Here is a 27,761-nt window from a genome sequence, read left to right as displayed (position 1 = left end):
AAATACAAAAATTAATAATTAATTAATTCTTTTAATAATGTATCATGTCCTTCAATTGTAATAATTTTTTTCTCGATTGAACAATGTACTAGAATAAGTATATAGGTTTGAAAAATGAATAACACGTGCGCGAATTTTCTGAACGCTCACTGACTATCTGCATTGCGTTGACGTCATACGGACAATAGAGTGAATACAACGTGCACTGTGCTCACGTAATTAGCGTTAGTTTTATTGGAATTTTCCTATTCAATGCCAACTGAATTCACGATTACGCATTGGTATTATCATAATTTCGTCATTACTGTAATGATCGTTTAAATATTATGAAGATAGGAAACAATTTTTTTACCCTCAATCGGCGCAGAAGCACAGTAGCCGGCAAAATAAACGCGAATACTAACTTGAGATTTTAACAATATCAGTAGTTTCCAACACCTCAAAAAAGAGACATAAAAAGCACGTCACACGAGATAAAAAGGGATAACCTAAACCCCAAATACCATGAGTATCAATAAGACCGCGCTGCCTTGAATTCAGCATGGAGTCCATATTATGGTATCTTCAGCACCTTCTACATCGGTGTCAGATGAACTACGGTGAAAAGTTATTCAAATTTACACTTTTCAATCTTTTTTATTCCAGTGTACATCACTCATTGCAGCTTAAATTTCTCAAAAATGATTATTATGTGTTTATGTTCATTATTATGTTTATTTTCTCCGACGATATCTTTGGCTACACTTGATCCTTAATCAGTTTACTAACAGATTTTGTTTATTTCGGAACGTCATTGTCATTGAACAATAGACTATTACTTGGAACGTTCTTCTTGCAAAGCACATCCAAACTTCCCAACCTTCCTCGCCAGGAAATTGTCCTGCATCGTTTTACTTAGAAGTTCTTCATAAGTATGATTTTAGTAAAAGCTGCAAAAAAAAAAACAACGACCATTTTATAAAATCATTTCTTCGAAATACGATCATTTGTAAAGATCGATGAAAATAATCAGTACATTGAACGTACATAGGAAACGATGTCGCAGGATTATAAGATTGGCCAAGCGAAAATACATAAGCATAATCAGGCCCGTAGTTCGTATCAATCCCCAGTAAAAGCCGGAAAAGCACTTTTAGGGGAACACCTGAAATTGTTTTAGCAAACTATGCTGTAAAAAACCAACCCAAAATAATTCTTTCAGTTTTAAATATTGTTTCAGGTTTTTACTGTTTGTAGTGTTTCAATATAATGGGAAACCTGCCCTCATTCAAACATTGGCTACGATATTTGATTACATCTCATTAAGTAGATCCAATAATGTCAAACAGTAGGGTTTACTACCCCTTCGTATAACTTTCCTTTTGTACGAAGATGATATACAGAACTCAATATTGACATACTTGACTTCTGATCGATAATGGTGAAAGGCATTTTCTTTGAAACGATTTGGTTTACACGTTCATTCACTTGTTATTGATTGTCTAGTCATAATTGCTACAACTGGAGTGACTCGAGTAGAAATGATACGTACCGGTAGGTCTTCGAGAGCCACTAAGTGAATCAATTTCATATACAGTCGAATTTGCTTTAATCGTCACTTTTGGGACCGACTCAAAAGAGAGGATTTATCCAATTGACGAATTAAGTGATTTTGACTCTCATATACAATTTACCGTGTTACCTATATTTATTTCTGTAGCCTATACGGGAGTCACGGGAATCACCGGACATTTTTACTGAGACATATATCAATCAACCTGTCCACAATCGGTCTTTATGGGTAAACGATATTTGCAAATATACGGAAAATCTCCAGGGTCGAAACGATATATCAATAATAACGCATGACGTGGTTTTCCCACGCTGTATAAAATGTGTGTTTCTCATCTAAATACCAATTCTTCACTTAAATCTATCACTTACGGAGTGCCCCAAGGTTCCGTCCTTGGACCTCTGCTTTTTTGGTCTATGTTAATGACCTTAGCCATAATTTAGTTAATTCTAAACCCATATTATTTGCAGATGATACTGATGTACTTTTCACGATTAAAGATTTGCAGAATATACATACATACATAGAAAAAGATATTGCTACGTTGATCGATTGGTTCCGAGCCAATTATCTTACTTTGAATGTGCCCAAGTCAAACGCTCTAAATCTGTTGTAGATAAGACCGAATTTAAATTAAATACAGGAGACGATATCCCATAGTAAATTTCTCGGAGTTTTTATCGCTCGAAATCTGAATTGGAATCAACATGATAATTATTTAAATTCTTAACTGAATAAAAATGTATTCCTTCGTAATGTAAAGAATCTCTTCTAACCACGTTACTATAACTGGTGCCATTATAACATGGATAGGATTTGGTCAGGACTAGCCTAAAGTCTAATTCAGTTTATGTACCAATTCACTCGATAGGCCTATTTTTAAAACAATACAGTGAAGTATTCACACGCAGAAAGGCTAATTGATTTGAGCCATGTGATTAAATTTGGCCAGGCCTTCTCTGACCTGCTGACATGAATAGTCAAACCAAAACGTTCATGTGGTCACGGCTTGTATACCAGAAATCATTGTAGGCCTGTACATTTTGCTGTTCGTAGGTTTGGTATACCGATTTCTCCATTCTTGACTGATAAGTGTACGGTACAGCTGTACGCATTATACAATTGTTTCAATGGGAATAGGGCCTATTGATTTGGCTTATTATTTCATGCTTTAGAATACTGAAATAAGCCTAACGTTCATTCAAATATCCAACATCGGTGAAAGTTTGATTACTGTATACATGTACTGTAGGTTTTGATGTTGTATGAATATTTTGCAGTTCAAATGGGTATGATGCTGATTCCAATGTCAAACGCATGAAGTTAGATGGTCAAGGACAGTCAACGCCAAGATATCTCTCTTCGACCGATGTTGCACCATAGAAGATCTGATTCTTTCAACTCAAGTAAAGTGATTCAACACGATCGACATAACACTGGAATTGGTTTGCAGTAACTAACGGTTCATTTCATTTAGTCCTACGTACTTTTTAGCCAATTTGGATTTGATTGTTATTGAAACTCTGGAACTGTTAACAAAAGACAAATAAGACAAGTTGAAAAAACGCAAGTTATGCTTGATTCTCATGTTCAAATTTAATTCAAATTCAAATTTATTTTATTACATCACATTTACGAAGCATATCATTGGTTCATACAGTAATAAAAATTAGGACAGGACTTATATTATTACAGAATTTCCAAAAAGGCAATGAATTTCTATATGAACATTATTTTTCTAATTACTCAGATCAAGAGTGACTCTCCCGTTTATTAGGAAACACACGCAACTAGTGGAATAGGTTTGATTTACACACATGTTGCAGGTATCAATTGTCTATCACTATAGAATTGGTAATCCATAAAAGCCAAAATCAACATCAGCCGGAAACCCAGACCAAATCAATTCATAATTTATTGATTGAATCTACGCTACAATATATGTATTTATTCATATATTTCAATAAAAAAATTAACTTCTTAAATCTATTCTAAATCATAATACGTTCTTATCTGTAAATTCACTCAATTTATCGACTCAGCAGGTGCTTAAGATGAGTTCTTAATAGGACGGATCTATTTTTAAACATGGTGATAGATAATACAGTATCATGATGTTTGAATGCCAAAATAAATGCCTGGTCAAATAAATTAATATTTGTTGATTGTACGTCCGCGTATGTTCGGTTTTAAAGCTGAATCATATTTGACGTTTACACAGTGGTTGCATATTAGGTTCGAATCTGTCAATGCATTTTATTCTATGTATCGATATTTTAATTTACTACTATTCCCATCATTCTGAATGGCTTTGCAGAAAACCCATCATCGCTGCTTCGCAGCTATATTTACATGCTATTTTTTTCACAAGAGATTTTCCACCATTTTGTTTGCAGTGCGCATGCTCTGCTGTATTTGTAAAGAAATGCACGTGGAATCGCTGAACACCGCCGAGAACTGTGTCATTGTAGTGTGCCTGTGCCCGCGTACCATGAGTTCTATACGCGCGTACGTAATGGGAGAGTGTACACTACTGTTAACACACTGATGCATACGTGTGCGTTTATACAGTCTACTACTTATCGGATAGAAAACCTGATCAATGAACCCGGACAGCGTTTTTTTTACTCGATCAAAATGTTTTAAACTTACACAGAAAGAATGTTTGTGTTGTTGATGAGTAACGAATGAGAAATTTGCCCACATAGATCAATTTTGAGGATATACTAAACTATTGTGTTTGCAAACAGAATGGGGAGCATGCGCACTGCAAACAAGATGGCAGACACTCTCTCTCACTCTCTAGTTGTACTCAGTTACTTTCATATCCGTCGATGGGAGCGCTCCATAATCAACAACACGTGGTTGCAACTGGTCGGCAATTAGTTACGTGATTTGAGTGCCCTCAAGAATATTTGCTAGATAACACATTCCAGTTGCCGTCGATGAACGCTCTATGGTCCTAGCGACCGGCATGAGCCACGCAGTTGCTTTCATTAGATTTTCGATGAGCGCGGGGGTACCCGCAGACAGGCAACTAGTTGTATCCAGTCGCTTTGTTGATGTAAGCTAAGATTACACTAGATAGGATTGGCAGGGTTGTCTCTGAGGTTTTGTCAGTCGCTAGCCCTATTTTATTTCTTGAAAGAACTGCGAGTGAGGGATTTTCTTCATAAAAATTACCAGTAATGCGAAGATGCTGTACTCTCGGGAATAGGCCTACCCCGACTTAGCACATGTAGTAGGCTATAGAGACATCAGGGCTGTATACACACAGCGAGATGAGCGGCTGCGACCCGACGTATAAAAACATAATCCCCCGCAGATTGACGAAAAATAAACTGTTCGGCGCGCGAAGTAGAAAAAACGATATAATTAGAAATGCAGGGTTCCTTAAAAAAATGATAGACGGACGCCGGGCGCCTGCGTCCCTTTGGTAAATGCGTATATGTGGATGCTACGAAGTGTCTTCTTAACCGATTCTGACTAGCTGACGAAGTCAGAAAAAAATGACGTCACTTCCCTGCCAGCAACAATGTCGGTACAACTTAAGCTTATGTTGCTGGCAGGTTGTTATCCAATGTTTTCCTCTAGAACATTGACAAAACATTCAGACAATGTTACATAAATAAGTCCGCCCTCTGTTGATAGCACTAAGGAATACTGATGTTTATACAACATTGCTGCAACATTGATGTTAATTGATGTTAGTTTCGCACATGGCAGCGTGGTTAATTGTCTAATCCAGACCTTTTTGGCTATGATGAAGATCCATAATCAGCATTCTACACCTTCGTGCAATTCTAATCAATGGATACGAAACGATGGGTATGTAGTTCCTTCCCAGTGAGTCTCCACCATTTTGTTTTCTCCGTTTGGTTTAGAAGATTTCTGTGTGTTGTTTATTCCATTTTTCTGCGTCCTGAGGATGATTTGGATATTTATCGATGATGGATGTGACAGTTTTACTGCACTAGATTTGATTTGAATAAAGCATATGTGGTTAATTCTCTAAATTGATTGATAAAAGAGATTTTAGAACACGACTCTTTCCCATTAGAATTTCCCGCCATTTTTCTTTGGTACGTGGCACTGTTCTGAAATTGGGGCAATATATTTACAAATATTTTATTCTTTTCAGATAAATCAGTGATCAAGGATGTCGATGTGGTCGAAGATAATACATATTAATAGATGTTGCATCGTATCAATAAATTATATCCTTTGTATATACGATGAATATTGAGGTAGGCCTAATAAAAATCAATTCAAAATCGACTCAAATTTATTTTCGAGTTTATTAGTTATATTGCTGTACCCATACAACCGAAGATGAGGATATAGGCTAATGGATTAAAAGATGAAGTTTAAGTCACCCATTGAAGGCCTCCAATTTATATTATTAGGATGTTGTATAGACGTTGTAGGAATGTTTCAAGTAAAATAATGACATTGTGTCAATGTTGTAGAAATATTGTCCGTTTCAACATTTAACACTCCAACGTTGATCCAATGTTGTGGAGATGTTTGGCACAACATTGCAACAATGTTGTGACAACTTGCTATGAGTCCACAGTTCTCGTTGATACAACATTAAAGCAACATTAGTCTGATCTGATTTAAAGTTGTTACGACATACCGACAATGTATTTTTGTTAGCAGGGTTGACGTCCGCTTTGAATCTCAAATCGGAAGTAGAATTACGTCACGCTAAAATCCTTTTGGATCGGGTGATTTCAGAATTTATCCTCTTTTGTGATATTTAGAACAAGATTGGGTTGTTGAATAGTTTAACAATGAACCGCGTTGATCGAACGAGTTTAAAATAGCTGAAATTCCTTTAGCAACGGTAGCGAATTCAAAATAACAAACAACGCCCGCCGGTTCGGCGCCACAGGTTCGAATCCCGGAGAATTATGCTCGCCCGCGAAGCAGTCAACCCCAAGCCACGGCACTAAAGAAACGTTTATTTCATAAAAATTTTATGACCCTAAAACTGAGATTAGAGATGCGTTAGAGTCGTACGATTTACTCAATATTTGACGGCAGTGCGGCGGCCCGCGGCACGTCTTGCTCGAGCACCAGCAGCAGCAACATTAGTCGGAAAAAACATTAGTCTCCGCCCCTTCTTTCATCAAATAAGGAATTCGGTACCGCTGGCCACGTGCACTGTTTATTTTAAGCCGTAGATTCCCGGTACTCGATATTCTGCAGTCTATTGCAGAATAATTGATGGATCAATCCACAACATAATAGGTTACATGTATCATATCAGACTTGTTTACATATATCTTATATCTATGCCTTACAGCTTCTGGCATCTGTCTACTCTCGCCCTTTTTAACCTGAATCTTACTATTGTATGTGTGCTTTCAGTAATGCTTTTTTTATCGCGTGTGTCGGGTATCTCGGGATTGTCGGGAGTGCCGGGTATGTCGGGACTGTCGGGAGTGTCGAGTGTGTCAGGAGTGTCGGGATTATCGCGTGTATCGGGAGTGTCAGGTATGTCGGGATTGTCGGGAGTGTCGGGTATGTCGGGAGTGCTGGAATGGCCGGGACTGTCGGGAGTGTCGGGACTGTCGGGTATTTCGCGATTGTCAAGAAAGATATGGATGGGATACTATGAAGGGTACATTGATTCTCGAAGTTTAAGTAGAAAGAGAACTACGCAAGATATGCGCGGAAAAATATAGAAATTAATTCTAAGTGTAATGTCTTGGGGACCTTAACCGTATACTGGACTTCAGCCGACTTTTGAATAATAATTGGAACGATAACAACTTAAATGAAAATCGATTATTAAATTTATTTCATTCAAAATAATAATAGCCCATGGGTCATATTCTTTTGCGGTTAGAAGAAAGAACCGTAGCGGGTACGTGTTGCGGATTTATTTAAGGACATAGCTGCGATACTGCGCCAGATTTTATACAGACCGATTCCATCGCGACATTGTGTATTTATTGTCTATCAACATGGGGACCATTACTTGCAAAGAAATACACACATACTTTTTTGAATGGTTCAGCTGCCCCCTTATTTATGAAATAAAAAATCCTTAAAGTCGAAGATATGATCACCCTCGAAATGGTTGAATTAGGCTACAGTTTTGTAAATAAACTGCTACCAAGCCCTCTTATGAAATTGTTACATCAGAATTTCTCTAACCAACGACATAATACGCGCGGTAGAAATAACCATAGGGTTCAGCAGCACACATCCTAGGGTCCAGTATCACCAATCACCAAAACAAACTCTGGCGAAATAGTAACAATTAACTAATTCCTCACGATATCACTATCTAATATTATCACTATCTAATATTATTCCTGATGGTTGGCTTATTAAGAAGATACTATATGACTAATGGCTTCATATAAACATGCCATGCCTCATTTCACCCATCTCATGTACTATATTAATATTTTCTTTGTCTTGTGGGTACAGTCACCACTTGGCTTGGTCCAAAGTTGTTACGGCCTGTGGGTTTTAGTGTATATTGCAAAAGGTTTTAGTTTGATTCGTTAAGCCGTCTTTTCCCGGAAATGGCCGTAAAGTTGGGAAGTAAAATTGCTTCATCCGGGCATTTTCATTTATTCCGGGGTTCGCGTTAGCGTTTCACGTTTAAATCAGCTGTTTACGCTAGTTTTAAGTTGTTTTAAGTCATTTTTTTCCCAGGATCAATGAAATTTGTGGTAATTATTTTATTTTGAGTAGTTTTGGGGATGATGTTGCCGATAAAGCTAAAGAAAACCCCTATTTCATTCTGAATGAAGGCCTTGCCCTCAGTAACTTAGGCCTACCTCATCACCAATCACACTGAAAAAAGCAGCTAGATGCACCCCTAAAACTGACCATATAAAAACTAAACTGAAATGAAAATACAATATTTGTCAAAAATTATTCATTTATGTTTAACAAATTAATCATAAGCTACAATTGAAATGGCCAAACTCTTATGAACATCTTTGAACTTGGGCCGCCACAAATTTTCTAATTGCTTTATTTTATTAATTGCAAAGCAATCAAATTATGCAGCAGGCACTAACATTAAAAATAAAATTCCATTCCAGGGTTAAAGTGTGGCGTCTTACACTTACAGTTATAAAGTAGAGAATGGTGAACAGCAGCAAGGTCACATTGATCAAGAAAGTAGTACTCAAAGTATACACCAATTAGTAAGCCCAGTAGGCCTATAGTGTGCCGATAGAGGGTAGCGTTATTAGTGTTGAGTGAATTGTACTACGCGGATGTAAATGCGCAGCTAGCTGTATTCACTGTCTCCATTATTTTACTTCGACATTATATTTTTCTTTACGACATTGTAATTCTTTTGTATTTTTCTGCAAATAAATATATTTGATTGCATAATCTATACGGTGTGCATTGTTTATTTATTGCTTCATGGGGTCTTGGATACACAAACCTACAACACAAATGGACATATATTCCCATCCATACCTATATGTCAGCCGGATTCCTCAACGACGTCAACACCATTATTACAAACACTTGAATTTTCAACATACCTGCCCATAAGCAGTTAAGGAGACATGTCACGTTTGACCTACACGTCACAGCTGACTGATACTATGCATAGAATGGTCACCTTACTATTCTAAGACCGCATGCGTTCCCATGTGCCCACCAGGGGGTGCAAACATGACACAGCTGATTCTTTCCTATCATTCCTAAAGGCAGCAAATTTGATAATGACAAATTATTACAAATATATAACCCGTGGATTGACACACCTAGTGAAAAGTTATACATTTACTTAATGACGTCTTGGGGGTATATGCCTAACTTTAATATACACCAGTCTTATAATCATATCTAAAGTGACGATGGTGTCTCTGGACCCCTAGTTTCATGAAAAATCCCCAAATACACAAACATCCATGTCCCATTCACCTAAATGTATACATTCTCCATTATTCCACCAGGCGCCAGTATTTTCCTCGAAAGTATGTTTCTTGTTTACTAAAGTACCAATAATCTGGCAAAAACCAAACTTGACTTAATTCTATAACAAGTTGCTTCAAAAAACAAACTCTGGCGAAATATTAACAATTAACTAATTCCTCATATTATCACTATTCAATATTATTCCTGATGGTTGGCTTAATAAGAAGATACTAAATGACTAATGGCTTCATATAAACATGCCATGCCTCATTTCACCCATCTCATGTAGTATATTAATATTTTCTTTGTCTTGTTGGTCACCACTTGGCTTGGTCCAAAGTTTTTACATTCGGCATTTATATTGTTCATTGCATTGTTATCTTCAAGCGAAAAATAAATTATATTATATATTAATTTCTAGGATACCCTGTTTGTATTTGTATTGAGATGTGCATATAGAAAACCCTTCGGTGGCGGCAAATGAGAGGACCAATAACATCTATTCCCGATAGGTTCACCTTTCCAAAACCACAACCCTTAGTATCACGAAAATCCAGCAATAATAAGGCCGTATTTCCATACAAGAAATCCAAGATGGCCGCCCAAGTGGCCACATTTGGTGGCTGATGACCCTGTTTTGAAGGAGTGAAGAGCTTACGCATCTCATACTCCACAGTGTCATGAAAATCCTTTCAAAATTGTAGACTGTAATGTGTATCAAGAAATTCAAGTTGGCGGACCAGGCCGCCATATTCGTTGGCTGATGACCCCCGATTTTGATAGTGCTGTACATCTCACCTGCCCAAATTTATAGAGAATGACAGGCTCTATGACGCTAACGAGATCTCAAGGGACGACAGACGCACCCGCTGAATGAAATATGATGTTTGCCCAGCTCCGACCGGGGAGACATAATGATATATGCGCAACCCCTAGAGATTAATTTCGAAAACCGCCCATAGGTTTTTAGCCCTTGGCCCACATAGTATCTACATACCAAGTTTCGTCAACATCGGACTATAATTGTAGGACGAGTAGCGATTTAAAGATTTTACAAGTGCAACCTGTACAGCTCCCCTTCAAATTTGGAAAACGGCTCTATAACTTTTTAGACCTTGGCCCGTATTAGCTTCGTACCTAGTTTAAAAAAGATTAGAAAAGAACTGTAGCACAAGTAGCAAATTGAAGCAAAACTTGACGGACGGACGGACCGACAGACGACGACGGATAATCACTCTAAACCATCAGCTCTGCAGACCTTCGGTAACAGCGGAGCTACAAATAGTAAATAACTATAGTAATCAGGTGTTGCATCAGCCACTCTGATACGGGGTATAGTGCAGCAGAGTGCGCTATTTGAAAAAAGGGAACTTCATACTCAGTGGCTTCGAGTCTCAACTACGACAACTAAATTTTGATAAACCGCATTACGAGTTCGAAATGAACGAAAGGCCATGAAAGTTAAATCGTTGGTTGTGGTTATAGTCGTCAATTCTGTTGGTCAACTTCTACCCACATCGTGACCGGACCTAGTTACATGGCGGAGAACCCGATACATATCGACTACACACAACATATACTACTATTAATAATATTAGTGTTTAGTAATATCATAATACCGTCATATTTAATTTGTCCATCCCCAGCAACATCAGCTTCCCGAATCATTTCATCGACATCCTCGTCGGGCATTTTTTCACCTAGATTTGTCATAGCGTGTCTTAGTTCAGCTGCGCTGATATACCCACTTCCATCTTTATCAAACACCCGGAATGCTTCCATCACATCCTCGATTGTCTCTCCATCATTGATTGGCTGCGACATTAATACCAGGAACCGTGTGAAATCGACAAGACCTTTACCTGAAAAGCAAGATAGCTGCACAGCTGCCATAAAGGGTTTTCTGACATTTTTTTCTGACAACTATTCTTATCATTATGAATCGAGATATACAGTGTTAATATACAGTTAACATACAGTGTGAATACCCGAATGAATGTTTGCTGACTATTAAGGGATAAGTAGGATGGGTGTTGACGACTCGGTTCCCGGGATTCATTACAACGCGAGCGTTTAATCATAAACTGTTGAGCTGTTTGTCATAAACTACGTGACGTTTGACGGTGTTGTCATATCGCGGAAAGACGGAATCGCGGAATTTTCCAAAAACGCGGAATTTCTTCATTTTTACTATAAATAGAAAACGGGTTTTCCCACGGGGATACCCACTGTCGGACAGGGCACCGGACCGATTGATGCAACGAGTTAGGTTCGAGTCCCATTATTTGCAGGCAATTTTATAAGGAATTATTATATTACGATACCGTTGACTGGCTGCCACCTGTAGAAGAAGTCAGAATCAAGTGGGGTGAAAGAGACCAGGCACCTAATGTCTATCTCTACTGGGCTAACTTCGGTTATCGAAGTTCATCGACTTTTTGAGAACTTCCGAAACGAATATTATCAGATAAATATTGAGCACGTTCGCGGTGTCGGACCGTAGTTGTAGACTGTTGCAAACATGAAATCCTACGACCAAACAAGTACCGGTTCAAATTCCTTCGTCAAATTCGTCCAGTACCGGTACCAATAAGATTCTTTTGATCCAAATAATCAGCATAGGAACATATATGTTATAGCAGTCACAAAGAAAACATTAAAAAAACGAAACCATTTTATAATCTTTCATATCATTTAATTCTAAAAGATAAACCACATTCGCTTATAACAACAATGTAGACACACAACACGCATGAACAATCCTAAGCCAGAATGAAATTTACATAATGTCTATTTATTTTCGTCTGACATCGATCCAGTTCCACAGTTGTGAGTTAACTCTGAGTTACTTAGAATCAATTCATTTCCAATGTTTTAAATCCAGAGACCAGAGTCAAATCTTAACTCGGAACCGAGTCCTGGAGAATGACCCATGGTGTCATCACAAATCCTACGTTTACGTACCATTGATTTGTATTCCTTCAGTTAATGCAGCGATACTCTGTATCACTAAATTCGCAAAGCACGTATTGCCTAGGTTCTACATTATTTGGAACAGTATCGTTAAGTTGTTGACTGGCGATATAATAAATTATCAAATACTAATTCCCGGTGTTGAAAACCTGGGTCCGATGCCCTGTCCGACAGTGGGTATCCCCGTGGGAAAACCCGTTTACTATTTTTAGTTAAAATGAAGAAATTCCGCGTTTTTAGAAAATTCCGCGATTCCGTCTTTCCGCGATATGACAACACCGCACATTTGACGGTCATAATTAGAACTCACAATTTGAAGCAAAACTTTTTAATTGCCATTTTTTCAAACAAATATCAATAGAAATGGTACAACAACCTTGGACAGGGTTGTAATATAATGAAAAGTACGTTAACAGAAAGCGCAAAACACCGAAACCGGAATAGAGCACATATGATCAAAATAAAACATCGTAGGTACCAATATATATAAACATTTTGTAACAGTTTTTATGGCGTCAAAAAACTATTAAAATACGCAGTATACGACGTCTTTCGTATTTTTGTTTTCCGACACGTCCCAAAGTCAACCAATGGATTCTGTCCTGTGAATTCATGGCTCTTTATGTATAAGGCCTATCCTGGTGCCTCGGACTCATGATTATTTCTCTGAAAATGTTTACCAAAGAGAAAAATTAACCGAAATTGAATCACAGCTAACAGATCAGTTTAGTTCAGCTTTGTACGCATTTTTGTGGCACAGGGACACGTATGCTTTGGGTTTGAGAATTTATGCCAAACATAGCTCACTGTGTGTAGGATGATGAAGGAATCGTTTGCCTATTTAATTAGTCATTTCCTTGATAGAGAAAAAGCACGCAGATCACACTACTGTCTCTGACCCCTAGCTACCAATAGCTTTGTGACAACCTTCCAATCATCAAGTTTCATTCTCCCGAAAAGCTATCATTAGGCGCCTATGAGCCTAGGCTCATTGTGTAGTCTGAATGTTTACCTGTTGTTGTTACGGGTTCCCCTACAACGTCTGATGCTAAACTGTCATGATCACTGCTCACTGATCCCATCATCCCCCAGGATCGTAGGAGCGCTGCATGCCAGAGAGCAGGTGCGTACCCTTTTCACGGTTGTTTTTTGGGTTAGATCTATATCCTAGACGTTGGTCCGAGGTGTCGAGGCGAACTTGATGTCACTATACGAATACGTCATCAATGACGTATCCATGCTGTGCGATTGGGTTCGAGTCTCTGTCAAGAGAGAACGTGTTCCCATTGAACACTAAGCGTAAAATGAATGAAATTTGTCAAAGTTTCTTTCGTCAATTTATTGCTTGTCTAATATGTCTTCCGTCAACATCATTCGCACAGCTCCTGTAGGCGAGCTCCTACCACTCTTCGGCTCCACTTGGGGGAAGGGGTAATTCCAACAAGAATTTCAGTGGATCCAGGGGCTTATTTCAAAGAACCCAAAACAAAAACAGTGGCACCAATCAATCAATCAATCAATCAAAAAGACAAAAATAATTTATCGAACATTTGATATTTAATCTATATTATTGATAAAAAATCTAGAAAATCATTCTGCATAGAATAGTTCTCCCATAATAGATACAACACCAAATACACGTAGTGCATCTCTATAGATCAGAACGCGGTGTTGTCATATCGCGGAATTTTCCAAAAACACGGAATTTCTTCATTTTCACTATAGATAGTAAATCCTTCAGATCCCTAATGTAGTTATTCGATATTTTTGGCAAGCTCCACACGACCTTAGAAATCAATGTGATGATGTCATCAGTCTCATGACGCCATTACGCCTCAGACCCACGTCTGGGAAATAGATTTAACCTTGTTTGTGAGCCCCGGGTCCTGCTGAAGTACGAAACAACGAAATTACCAAATATGAAATGAAATTACGTAATTTGAAGCGTAATTACGGAACTACGTAATTACGAAAGGCGAAACGAAATTACGAAATGTGAATTTTTGCGAGTAGTGTTATAGTACGAAACGAAATGTGAAACAAAATGGTTATATTTCAAACACGTCCATGCCGTCAAAGCTCGTTATAACGCCACGGAACTGTCAACACTTTGGCGGCACATGTCATCGATCTTTTGAAAGTAATCAAGAATTTATGTTCTTAAAAACTGGAAGGTGTTTAGCCTATTTACATTTTGAGACGGTCCCAAAGTTGACATGATGAATATACACCAGAATCTGTATTGTGTGTCGTTATTTCATTTCCTCCATCGTGGATCAAACAACATGACTCGCCTTATAGAACAAGAAAGTCACCTGATCTGAGTAGATGCATAGTGAAGGTTTCCAGGAAACCAAAAATGAAGCCTGAGGCTAAACTAGGAAACTTCAAACATGTGGTCGGTTCTTCTGCCCTGGTAGGTTTGAATGACGAAGATCGTTTTTCATTAGACTGGCTGTGTTTTATAAGTAACAGTACTAACAGAAACACTGGGGCTGGCACGAACGAATACCTCAGATAAATCTTTACCGATCGTCTAGTGAATACATTTGAATGTAGAATAAAATAAAATGGAATTCGGTGAATTTGAATTTTTTGCTCAATAAAGTAAAATTGACATGGATTTGACATTTTTGTGGATTAAAATTTTATTGAATTTGCAATTCGTGCACTTGGCTAATTTGCATATCAAGGCTAAGCCGACGAGGCCCTTTCTCAAAATTCGGCACGCACGCTTGAATGCACGATTTCATGTATCATGAATATATGCCCAGGTTGCACAGTGAAAAAGCCTTTCATCTGGAAACCACAGTCTGGTCAATTAAATTCGCTCCATTTGTATATCAATAGGCTGAGTGTACGGCAGGACTAAAAATAAAAATCATTTCCCGATGTTATTCTTACATTATTTGCTTATTTCATCAACTCACAGCGGCAAGATAATACATTGGTATAGACGCGCGCGTCAGTGTAATACCTCGTGTCTGCTATATATAGTACGTTTTTATGCACGCAGCAGTCAGCATTCAGTGATGATATTATGAACAGCTCTCTCATACATCGGCGGCGCGCGTGCTAGCCTCTTACACATCATCCTAGTAACAACCAATCATAGCCTGGTTTCCCTTAAATACGTCAAAAGCGCTGGCATTCCCAAAACAACCAATTAGAGTGCGGGTTTTCCATAATTACGTCAGCGCGCTCGACATAGCAGTGCCGTGCCGATAATATGTGCCATAGTCTAGCCATAACTTTTCAAGGAATCTTGTATATGTTTTTTACATCAAATGACGGAATTATGGAACAGCGCAATGAACTTGATCCATCATTCAATAGTACAAATAAGTTGTATACTGCGAAAAGGCTATAATTTTTGTTGTTACGGAGAAAAGTGAACGGCACGAAATCGACTGACCTAGGAGACAACATGACGTCATTACGAACAGGATAACAAAAATGAAAACCTTGTTTCTCCACAACGACCGGGTTTTTTTTTGAATTCCAATAAAATGTTTTGGTATATGACAAAGATTAGCAGTAAAATCAGCTATAAATGTTTCACAGAGTAATATCAAGTTCATATCGAATTCTTTTACTAGAATTGTTTTAATACAATTGTATAAGTTTTAACTCATCAAGTTTGCTGTAGGCCATATGCATATTTAATTGTAACACATTAAGCTCCGAATTTAAAAGTTATCCTGGGGCAGGTCACAATATAAGGTGGGTCAAAATTAGTGAGCATTTCATCATCTATGATATTATTAAGGCTAGTGCCGTTCAAGTAACATTTAATGTAGAGCTAGACTAAAAATTCCTCTATCCACGTTACGATACTGCGACATACAACTGAGAAAACAACAACCACAACGTCGTTATATCTCTCTGAACTTGCCCTGAATTTATTGCTTCGATTACTGCGATCAGATATGATTAACTACAAAAAAACGATACAAAAATAACATGCATTAAAAACTTTGATATTGCCACAGGCACCATTCGGTGCTTCCCCTTCACATGCCACTTTGACTAGGAGGCTAACGCTAAGTCAGAAACTAAGTAAAAAACTCAATAAACTAATTTCTAATCACTTTAAATCTAACACACATAAACAGAGACTAATAATAACCAAATTAAATCAACCAACTCACCGACAACGTTGCGGCAACATACTGAAGAACTAAACTAAGAAACCCGCAACGGGATACGCTAGGCACACGTAAAACAACTGAACTAAACTAAGACACAGACTCCGGACCGCGAGGTGGACGCCCGTCCGAACAATAAGCGTGCACCATCCCGGCCCCCCAATTCGGACCTTCAATTTGCAACAAATCAAACAATACTACTCAGATCCCACCTAAGAACCAAAAAAGAAAGGGTTAATCCCTTTCGCGCATCTTCTAAAAACCGATTACAATATCTGACAGAACCAACAAATAAGTAGCACGTCAACATCACATGGTAACTCAGAGATCATATCATACAATCAAGAATACAACCTAACGAAAAAAAGAAAAAACCCTACTTATACCATTACAATTACACCCTATAGTTCTAAATAGAGTACTACAATGCAATAATCAACTTTCAAAGAAACTACATCGTATACAGGGGCGGATCCAGGCCCAAATTTAAGGGGTAGCACTCATTCAAGAGGGCACCTGTCCAAATTTGTATTACAACGACGAGACGAGCACCGAAGGGGCAAAGCCACCAAGGGTTGGCCCTCCCCAAGACGTTTGTAAAATTTTAAGCCCTACCAGAGCAACTGTGGCATTAAAATAGCAAAAAAATATGTAATAAGATAAAAGTCCTCAATGTTTTTTATGGTCTATTGAGTCCTGCTGAGTAAATCTGATGCATGTAAGGGTAAAATATATGTGGACATAAATGAAACAACAACTAAAGATGATTATTATGATACTGAACCTATTTTTATTTCACGTAATTTCACTACTTGTATCGAGAAATGAAAAATATTCTGGCATGAATTTGAGAATGGTGATACAGACGCTTTTCAAATAAAAACAGATGAAATTCATTTGAAGTTCAAATCATAAAATATACTTAACGAAAATCAAATTTCCATGATTCAACAAAATAGTAATACTGAGAGACAAATATCTTAATCTGAGACAAGGTAAGGTATTAGCAAAAACAAATTAAAGAAATTAAAATCTTTATAGAATCAACACATTTTTCATATTATCTATTCTATCAATACTGCTGTAGTGCACCATTTCTAATTGCCTGACATTTGGTGACATGAAATTAATTCATGTAACAATAGTCCCTTCTCAACCAGACAAGCCTTCAGAAAAACGAGTAAATTAATAGCATACCAATTGCACAAAACGGTTTTCCTCAATACTGATTCACTAAATTAAGGTTATGCAATTCATAGAATTATACCATATAACGCAACGTATAGAACTGTTTCGCTGAATACCTGTAAATGACATGAAATTTATCTAGGATATCCATAAACAGGCTGCTTTAAATTTCTGAAAAAAATATTAAATATAGCTGCCAAGCAGCGATGACGGGTTTTCTGCAAAGCCATTCAGAAAGATGGGAATTGTAGTAAATTGGAATATCGATACATAGAATAAAATGCATTGACAGATTCGAACCTAATATGCTACCACTGTGTAAACGTCAAATATGAATCAGCTTTGAAACCGAACATACGCGGACGTACAATCAACAAATATTAATTTATTTGACCAGGCATTTATTTTGGCATTCAAACATCATGATACTGTATTATCACCACGCTTAAAAATGGATCTGTCCTATTAAGAACTCATCTTAAGCACCTGCTGAGTCGATAGATTGAGTGAATTTACAGATAAGAACGTATTATGATTTAGAATAGATTTAAGAAGTTGATGTTTTTATCGAAATATTTGAATAAACACATATATTGTAGTGTAGATTCAATCAATAAATTATGAATTGATCTGGTCTGGGTTTCCGGCTGATGTTGATTTTGGCTTTTATGGATTATAATTCTACAGTGATAAACAATTGATACCTGCAACATGTGTGTAAATCAAACCTATTCCACTAGTTGCGTGTGTTTCCTAATAAACGGGAGAGTCACTCTTGATCTGAGTTATTAGAAAAATAATGTTCATTTAATTATAGAAATTCATTGCCTTTTTGGAAATTCTGTAATAATATTTGTTCTGTCCTAATTTTTATTACTGTATGAACCAATGATATGCTTTGTAAATATGATGAAATAAAATAAATTTGAATTTGAATTAAATTTGAACATGAGAATCAAGCATAACTTGTTTTTTCAACTTGTCTTTTGTTAACAGTTCCAGAGTTTCAATTACAATCACATCCAAATTGGCTAAAAAGTACATAGGACTAAATGAAATGAACCGTTAGTTACTGCAAACCTATTCCAGTGTTATGTCGATCGTGTTGAATCACTTCCTTGAGTTGAAAGAATCAGATCTTCTATGGTGCAACATCGGTCGAAGAGAGATATCTTGGTGTTGACTGTCCTTGACCATCTAACTGCATGCGTTTGACATTGGAATCAGCATCATACCCATTTGAACTGCAAAATATTCATACAACATGAAAACCTACAGTACATGTATACAGTAATCAAACTTTCACCGATGTTGGATATTTGAATGAACGTTGGGCTTATTTCAGTATTCTAAAGCAGGAAATAATAAGCCCAATCAATAGGCCCTATTCCCATTGGAACAATTGTATAATGCGTACAGCTGTACCGTACACTTATCAGTCAAGAATGGAGAAATCGGTATACCAAACCTACGAACAGCAAAATGTACAGGCCTACAATGATTTCTGGTGTACAAGCCGTGACCACATGAACCTTTTGGTTTGACTATTAATTTCAGCAGGTCAGAGAAGGCCTGGCCAAATTTAATCACATGGCTCAAATCAATTAGCCTTTCTGCGTGTGAATACTTCACTGTATTGTTTTAAAAATAGGCCTATCGAGTGAATTAGTACATAGACTGAATTAGACTTTAGGCTAGTCCTGACCAAATCCTATCCATGTTATAATTGCACCAGTTTATAGTAACATCACTGTAGGGCAAACGAGAGGGAAAAAGTTGGGCTTGTACTACATAGGCATGGTAGGCTTGTCGTACTCACTTAATACTTAAAACGCTGTTGTTACCTGTACGTGACTGTATGGTGATTTCTACAGGTTAACCGTATGTGAGTACTTTGACGCTCAGACTTGCAATATTGGGATTCGAAACCAAACGAAAAATAAATTGCCCATGGGCAAAGTGTGGTTTACCTTGAAAGCCAGAGGTTGTTTGGGGTAAGGGCATTGCTTGAAAAATCTTTTTAATTCGTGAATTCGTGACTTCAAAGTTCTAGGCCTATATTGTATTTCATCTTTCTCAAAGAATTATTTTGTAGTGAAATAAGACCAAATATATACATTTCGTAGGGTACAGGTAGGCGCGGCAGGGAAACTATATTATATTTTCAAAGAAATATTTTTCACAATATGAAAAAATATTCAAATAAAATTCATATGATGTCACATATCAGAGGGTGGCTGAATATTTAGTCTCGGAAACTTCTTCCAACGTATGGCCGCGGAATATTGCTGCTTAATATTTTCAGGTCACAAGAAATTACAATTTATTATAAATTATATCAAACAGAAAACATAGCGCTCATCTTCTGTTGATGAAATGTCAGACGCGCCAGCAAGCAGCGTCTAGTAGTGTATACTGTACGAGCGTGTGTTTGTGTAGGCCTATGCAACAGTCTATTATAGCAATCCGCGCGCACGTGGAGGCCTTGTGTAAGTGAATGTTCGCTTGCACTTCAGTGTCAATCAAATCAATCACCGGGTATTAAAATGAAACAATACCTATGGCGGATAATAATTACATTCTCATCAGCAATGAGCATTTGAAATTTGCTCGTATACGGCACCTAGTCCAATGAAACGTTCGCCATGCTATGGCTTTCCCATAATTATTTTAGTAGCGCCGGAATTCCCCGTATATCCCAAAAACAGCCAATCACATTCGCTCGTAGAGACAACGCCCTCCAATCGAGGTCATCGCACTTTTATATGCGAGAGCTAAGAATTTTCCCGCCAAAAACAGTTTATCGTAGAATTTTAACAAAGTTGACCATGTACATCGACGGAGGTTCGTCATGTCTTCAAGCGCATCGATTAAACGTTTAACCCGAGAACCAATGAAACAAATGCTCACATAAAAAAAAACGTACCGCGATTTTACATGAAATTGGCTCAATGCCAACTTTATATCGCTAACAAAGGTAAACCAAAAAATCCAGTTGTAGTCCAGTGATTTACCCACTGTGCCACAGAACGTAACTGCAGGGTGGATGAAATTTGATTTACAAATAGCCTAGCCTCACCTAACCCAAACTCTATTCTTTCACGCATGCGCGTTTGCAGATTATAGGAACTCACGTACGGCGTTTTTAGGGAACTCACGTACGGTTAACCTGTGGATATCACCGTACAGTCACGTACGGGTAACAACTTCGTACTTAAAAAAATGGTATTGGCTACTAGAAACTCACGTACGACGTTAGTAGGGAACTCACGTACGGTTAACCTGTGGAGATCACCATACAGTCACGTACGGGAAACAACTACGTTGTTGGTATTGGCTACTATATAATAGGCCTATACAAATAAATACCGGTACTGCGGTAGGCTTTCTTAGCTACCACACTTCACAGCCGAACCAACTGACCAACCAGTATATTTAGTCCCAGTACGCACCAACCGGCACAGGCCTAACACTGTTTGTCAACTGTGTGTACCGTAGTAGGCTATCGATAATCACCTGATACTTTTCTGTCGTTTGTTTCTCTCTGAGACGAACGTAATTCTAGTAGCCATCCGCGACTCAACGACCTTGATTTAAACTTGATCAATTCAAAATCTGTTTATTGTCGCTTTTGGTTAATGAACTGATCAGAAATATACTTAAATGAAATAACCGGAATAACAAGAAATCAAAAATATTAAAGAGGTAACAAACAAATGCCCGTAAACCCGTCAGACACGCGAACGCCGGACTCGTAAACTATTGGACTCGGACCCGCTGAGCAATAAATTCATAAAATTGACTTTGAAATTGATTGTGGAGAAGAGAGGGAATTATTCGATAGCTCTTCCTCGAAAAGAAGAGAGAAATGTCGGAAAGAAAACACAACATGGCTACTAATTGAACGGAGCCAATTTTCCGATGTTTACGGCTCGACAGTGCCTTTATAACGTGGATTTATCAAAATTCCCATGCAGTATCTGGAGATTGAAGTGAGCTGAAGGATATCATACGGATTGTATCCGCGACAGCGGTAAGGTAAGGAAGCCCTTACACTTTTAACAAAAACTATGTGGAAAAGGGAAAAAATAATAATAATCACGCGAATTTCAATAGGGTTTTCTGTGAAGAAACAGAAAACCCTAACTATGTACAGACTAACCATACAGTGGAACCTATTCATAAACTACGGAAGAATGAAATGAATGTTCATCATTGCATAGGGTTTGTTACAATGATGTCCCACTCAGTAAAATTGCAAAAGTAAAAAAAAACAGCAAGACGGATTTTAAAACATAAAAAAATCGATCAGATTCAGATCAAGTATCGTTTTTGGACTGAGTTTACGTACAGTACATAAAACAGACTCTACATTCAAATACGTTGTCTAACACCATTCTCCTTCTATTCCGTCTTGCGAAGTCATCAATGACAGCTTCAATATCAATGGGTATGTCATAGTTGGCAGTCATAAGAGCAAGTCCATTTGATCCATCATGCGACATTGTTGTGCGCATATATGATTTTATTCTATGGAGAGCTGAAATAGATCGCTCGCATTGGCAGGTTGTAACTGGTATATTTCCTAAAATTCTCAGTGCCGTTAAGATGTTTGGAAACAAAGTACCATCCACTGAAGGGAGAAGAACTCTCAAACCTCCAGGTAAATTGTCTAGATCATTTTGCTTCCAATTAGTTTCCCATAGCAATAGTTTACCATTAATGGCACCATGAGCTGGCAAATCCTCAGCATATCTTTTACAAAACTGCAAGAATTTCTCCTTCCGATTACTTTCAGTACTAGTAGACACCACAAATGTTGGTTAAATAGAAAAACCATTTATAATGTCTTCCTGTCCCGCTTGGAAGAACCGGTCGTCCAACTGCTGGACGAGATGATCAATTACAGGAATAGAGAGTATCCTTTTGTAGTACTCCTCCACAGTGTCTGCTGGTGTATTCTCTCTGGTACGTTGCCGGCCACACGTTCTTGGCTTGGTTATGGGGACGTCGAGTGATTCGGTTATTGAGGATGTTTGCTGGTGCCACACAAGGTGGTTTGCATCAATATTGCCACGCAGTGTTGCAAGGCTATTTCTCAGTGTTCTAGGGGTCAGCTGAAACACCTCACGAGTAACAACAAATGCCATTATGAAGTGAAAATTAGAAATATTTTGGTAGAAGCCATTTGCTTTTTTCACTGATTCTAGATTCCATTCACGGCCAACATTTTCAGCAATTTCCAGTAAGGTTATCAAAACTGGCTTGTATATCTCAGAAAAGGTTTCCATCACATCTAGTCTCAGAACCCATCGGGTTTTACAAACGTCTAGTAATTTTTTCTTCTTTGTTTCAGGAACAACAGATTCTATGGTACTTGAAAGCAGTTCTTGATTTTTTTGAAGAAGATGAAAAGAAACGACTTAGTTCTCCAAGGGTGTCCAGCATATTCCTTACCACTTGAATTTCACAGGAGGCAACAAGACATAAATTCAATCGATGCGAAGCGCAGTGCGTGTATATAGCCTTAGGGAACTCCTGTACTATTAATGTAGCCATACCCTAATGTTTGCCAGCAACATTTCCAGCGCATCGTAACACTGACCCCGACAATATTCCATTTCTAATCTCAATTCTGCGATTCTCTGTGTCCCCTTAGAGGTAGATTTTGCTTACCACACAGAACAACAGTCTCCACAACTGATTTCAAGATTTGTCTGTTGGTTTCTATTCGTTCTTGCTGAAGGGTCCTGCTAAAGTACGAAACTACGAAATTACGAAATATGAAACGAAATTACGAAATATGGAGCGAAATTACGAAACGAAACGAAATTAAGAAACTACGAAATTACGAAATGGAAATTTTTTTGCCAGAAGTGCTATAATACGAACCGAAATACGAAACGAAATGGACACATTTCAAACACACGCCCATACTATGGTCAAAGATCGTTATAACGCTACGGGACTGTAAAAATCTCGGCGGTGCATGTAAATGATCTTTTGAAAGTACCATATTCAAGAATTTATTTTCTTAAACTGGAGGGTTTTAAGAACGTCTACAATTAGTAGAAACTTGAAGGATGTTCTCAAAAAACAAATAATGAATACGCTGCGCCATTTCCCCGAACTCAGACACGGTAAAGCATAGTGAAATGATAGGCCCTACACATGGACTACATGACGATCTTTTTACCGCTTAACAGCGTAGTGACGAGCAATTAGAAAAAAATTCCGGCCGTGAATTTTCTTTTCGAATCCGCATCCCTTGCAAAATCCAGACAGGGTAAAGGTCTTAGTTTATTTCATTTTGATAATGGAAAATAAATGATACAGTGCGATACTGCTGACCACATGTATCAATTATTAACATAACAGACGGGGGAAACATCATTGGCGTTTTATAACGAAAGTTTTTTCTAAGAGTAGAATAGGACTGTATGATTTCATTGGCGTTATGGCGGAGGGTCGAGAGCTATTCCTTACATACACAATTCAGGCTTCACAAAATGAACTGTGCACTAGGATCAAATTGATCCATAAGTGAATTTACATTTACTATGACGAATTTTGACTATTTCTCTTAACTATTTTAATTTTATTTTCCTGAAGGTACCTAGTCAAGATGCTCTCCTCAATACACCGTTGTTCTCTTCTTGTCTCCAAATATGGATAGATTTTATGTTTTTATGTGTCAATTACTTTATTTTCTTGGTTCACTCCTGTTTCCACCATAATTTCTTGTCTCAGAGTGTTTATGTATATCTTTTATATTTTTGTTTTCTTCAGCTCATACAGGTTCTGTATTAAAAAACTGTAATTTTGTATTTTTCCAAAATTTTTCTAATAAATACATGCAGTTGAATTTTTTGTAAAAATTCCTATGAATGTTATAATTTTCTTTTCTTTACCCTTCTTTGAGGGAGTATTCATTGAGTAGAAGTATTCTTGGGAATTCCCCACTCTCGGTCTTTCACTTCGTCGATACGACGGTACATCGTCGTTGGAGCTCCTCTGATGAATGCTGGTGAATTTTGCCATGGATCTACAGGGAGGGGGTCATTCATTGAAGTATGTACGTAAGGAAGGGGGGGTTATGGAAAACCGTACAGAGAGCGTACATGGGGAGGGGTGGGGTTAAAAATGCCCGGAAGTAAAGCGTACGTACTTTATGCACGGCCCCTCTCAAGAGTGCTAGTCACTAGCCCGATATACAGCCAACACCGCATAAGTCGCAGCCCTCGGGACTTACGATTTTGCGACGACTTACGTGATGTACGAGTTATGTGTAAGTCATATTTTTACGAGTTATCTGTAATTCGTGGTTTTATACGAATTCCGCGAATAACCCGTGAAAATACGATATATACGATTCTCAAGTTCCAGCGTGGTTAGTCCCCGGCCCAGTCGTATCCCGAGCTGACCGTGCAGGTCCTATATATCGTGCCCTACCACAAGAAAGTTACATTTTAACAGTCTAAACACTTACACAGACAATATTGTAGCGTATTTTTGATTCATCTGTTGCCGGCATATCGGGCTACGACTTGCGCGAGGTATTTTGAATGAAATCAGAAGATTTGGAATTTATATTTGATACGACTTACGTGAAAATACGACTTATAAAGTACGAGTTATAAGCATTATTTTATATAAGGTTTAAAGAAGAAAAAAATCGGGACCAAAATAATTATACGAGAGATGTGATGATACGACTATTTCGATGACGACTTATGCGGGGTTGTCTGTAGCAGAAAGGAAAGGCAAGCGCTTCACGCGACACCGAGCTCGTAACCGCGATAGGATTATCCCGTTCTTGGACACGGGCCGACATATCTGAACCTGTCTAGTATCGATCATTTAGCTCAGAAAAAATTAATGTACAGGGTAGATTAGCGGCCGGTCGGGTCAACTTTTAAGCTCCTCAGCAGAGGAGAAACGAGGTATCAATTTTTTAGCCTACACTGCAGGATATATTTTAAGGCACACTTCGTTCTCTAACCCGTAATTTATTAATCGCTACCTTCCAGTTGTATATGAGCATGCGCAGATCATTCTCCCTGATGGCATCGCTAAACTCAGTCGCGGCATTCACCCAGTCCTGGCAGTGTGGCTGTCTCCACAGTGTATCTACGTTGCTCTACGATCCTGTGTAACCATACATCAGACACTAAGGTTCTTGGTGAATCGCGGCACGGAACCCTGCCACACTAGACCGGGTGCGCATGTTTAAGCCAGCTCCACGATTCCGCTGCTATAGCGCAAAAATTACAAAATTTTCGTTTCGTATTACATTTTATACTTTAGCAGGACCCGCGAAAAAATGACCATTTCGTTTCGTAGTTTAGCATTTCGTATAGTATTTCGTTTCGTACTTTCGCATTTCGTAATTTCGTTTCATATTTCTTAATTTCGTAGTTTTGTACTTTAGAAGTACCCCTTGCTGAAGACTATCGAGCTGAACGTTTACAGGAGTGCTTGTTTGTTCCATGAACATTCTGAAGTTTTTTCATCGATCATAGATTTTCGATGAGTAGCTGATGCCTGGTGCTTATCAAATTTTGGCAGTCTTCCAATCAGTATATGGAACTGAATACAGACGTTCCAGCTGTTTACCTCGAATTTCACTCGGTTTGCCAAAAAGAACACAACTGCGACAGAATGCACCATCAACATCTTTAGAATAGATCAACCATGGATACTGATTGAGCCAAGCCCAACGGAAAGATTTGTTTTTGCTGCCATCTTTGTGTCTTGGAAACTTATAATCAGCTGTGGGATGCCAGAAATTATTCATAACTTGGAAACGTTCCTCATCCACAAACTGTTCACCGATACATCCTAATATATCCCTTGTATGCTGAATCCTCAAAGAACCAGTTGTATTAGGTGTTGCCGATGTAGTGATCCTAAAAAGGAAATGGAGAAAGGCAATTTTTAAATAAACTTGCTAACATTTAACCGCATCATAAATTATGTACATTAACATACTTTTTGTGCCATACACATGTATAAAATTGATACAGAATTATCCTCTAGAATGCGTTACATCAGCCGTAATTCAGGACACATTCAATAGCAAAGCTTATTATATGACCCCAGGAAATTTTTTTTCACCTGAGCTAGGCCTCTAGACTCATTGCTTAGAAACAATTGTACTAAGACTCAACTTCAAATTTTATAACAGTCACAGAAACTACATACGTGTTGTTATTGTTAACTTTGACATTGGCCCCTGTACTGTGAGATGTATGAGGAGATGGTTGCTTCATATCAATGTTAACCATCGGCATTTCTGTATTTTCCTCCCGATTTGTACCTGAAGCACCTACCTGTTTTCCCGGTCTATCTCTCCCACTTGAGGTGTGTCTTAACTCAAAGGCCTAATAGGCCTAGCCCCAGATCTGAAATAGACAAAACATATATGAGGCCCTTAATGTTAACGAGCATTTCGATGAATGAGCTCTTTAGGCCTGACAGTATTTTCTTTTGTAGTGTAATTTTAGTGATGAATGTGCCCTTTCTGAATTTTAGGCAATAACATTACCACTTATGGTATTTAATGCAATCTGAAAGTGCCTTTTTTAGAATATGTGATAGTTTGAGTCATGCCCTTTAGAGCAATTAAGTAATATGAATGTGCCCTTTTTGAAATTAATTCTGCCCTTTCCACGATTTCTCAAACTATTTTTGGTGCAATATAAATTTTTGGCAATATAACGTGCCCTTTTTGGCAATATAACGTGCCCTTTAGGATTTTTTGGCAATCAGAACGTGCCCTTTTAGCAATTTAACGTGCCTTTTTGACAATATAACGTGCCCTTTTTGGCAATATAATGTGCCCTTTAGGATTTTTGGCAATTAGACGTGCCCTTTTTGACACTTATTGAGTCGTGCGCTGAACATTTTTGGTGACACTCATAACAAACACACAGACTGACTGCGACGAAAACGCAAACATTTTATCATTTGTTAAATATTTCTCAAATACA

At 38.0% G+C, this 27,761-nt stretch overlaps 1 protein-coding gene across 1 annotated transcript in view; it reads right to left on the bottom strand.

Moving 5' to 3' along the window:
- Nucleotides 1-689: 689 nt before the first annotated feature.
- Nucleotides 690-27,761, bottom strand: part of LOC141912584 (neo-calmodulin-like) — a 38,552-nt gene continuing 11,480 nt past the window's right edge. The window contains exons 4-5 of the mRNA XM_074803877.1: nucleotides 11,080-11,322; nucleotides 690-929 (exon numbers count right to left, since the gene is read on the bottom strand). Coding sequence (XP_074659978.1) covers nucleotides 895-929; nucleotides 11,080-11,322 — 278 coding nt within the window. The 3' untranslated portion in view covers nucleotides 690-894. The remainder of the gene's footprint in view (nucleotides 930-11,079; nucleotides 11,323-27,761) is intronic.

Source organism: Tubulanus polymorphus, chromosome 1 (genome assembly GCF_964204645.1).
Source record: "Tubulanus polymorphus chromosome 1, tnTubPoly1.2, whole genome shotgun sequence".
Classification (NCBI taxonomy): Eukaryota; Metazoa; Nemertea; class Palaeonemertea; order Tubulaniformes; family Tubulanidae; genus Tubulanus; species Tubulanus polymorphus.
The sequence above is the reverse complement of the archived record's forward strand: the minus strand, read 5'-3'. Positions and strand labels throughout refer to the sequence as shown.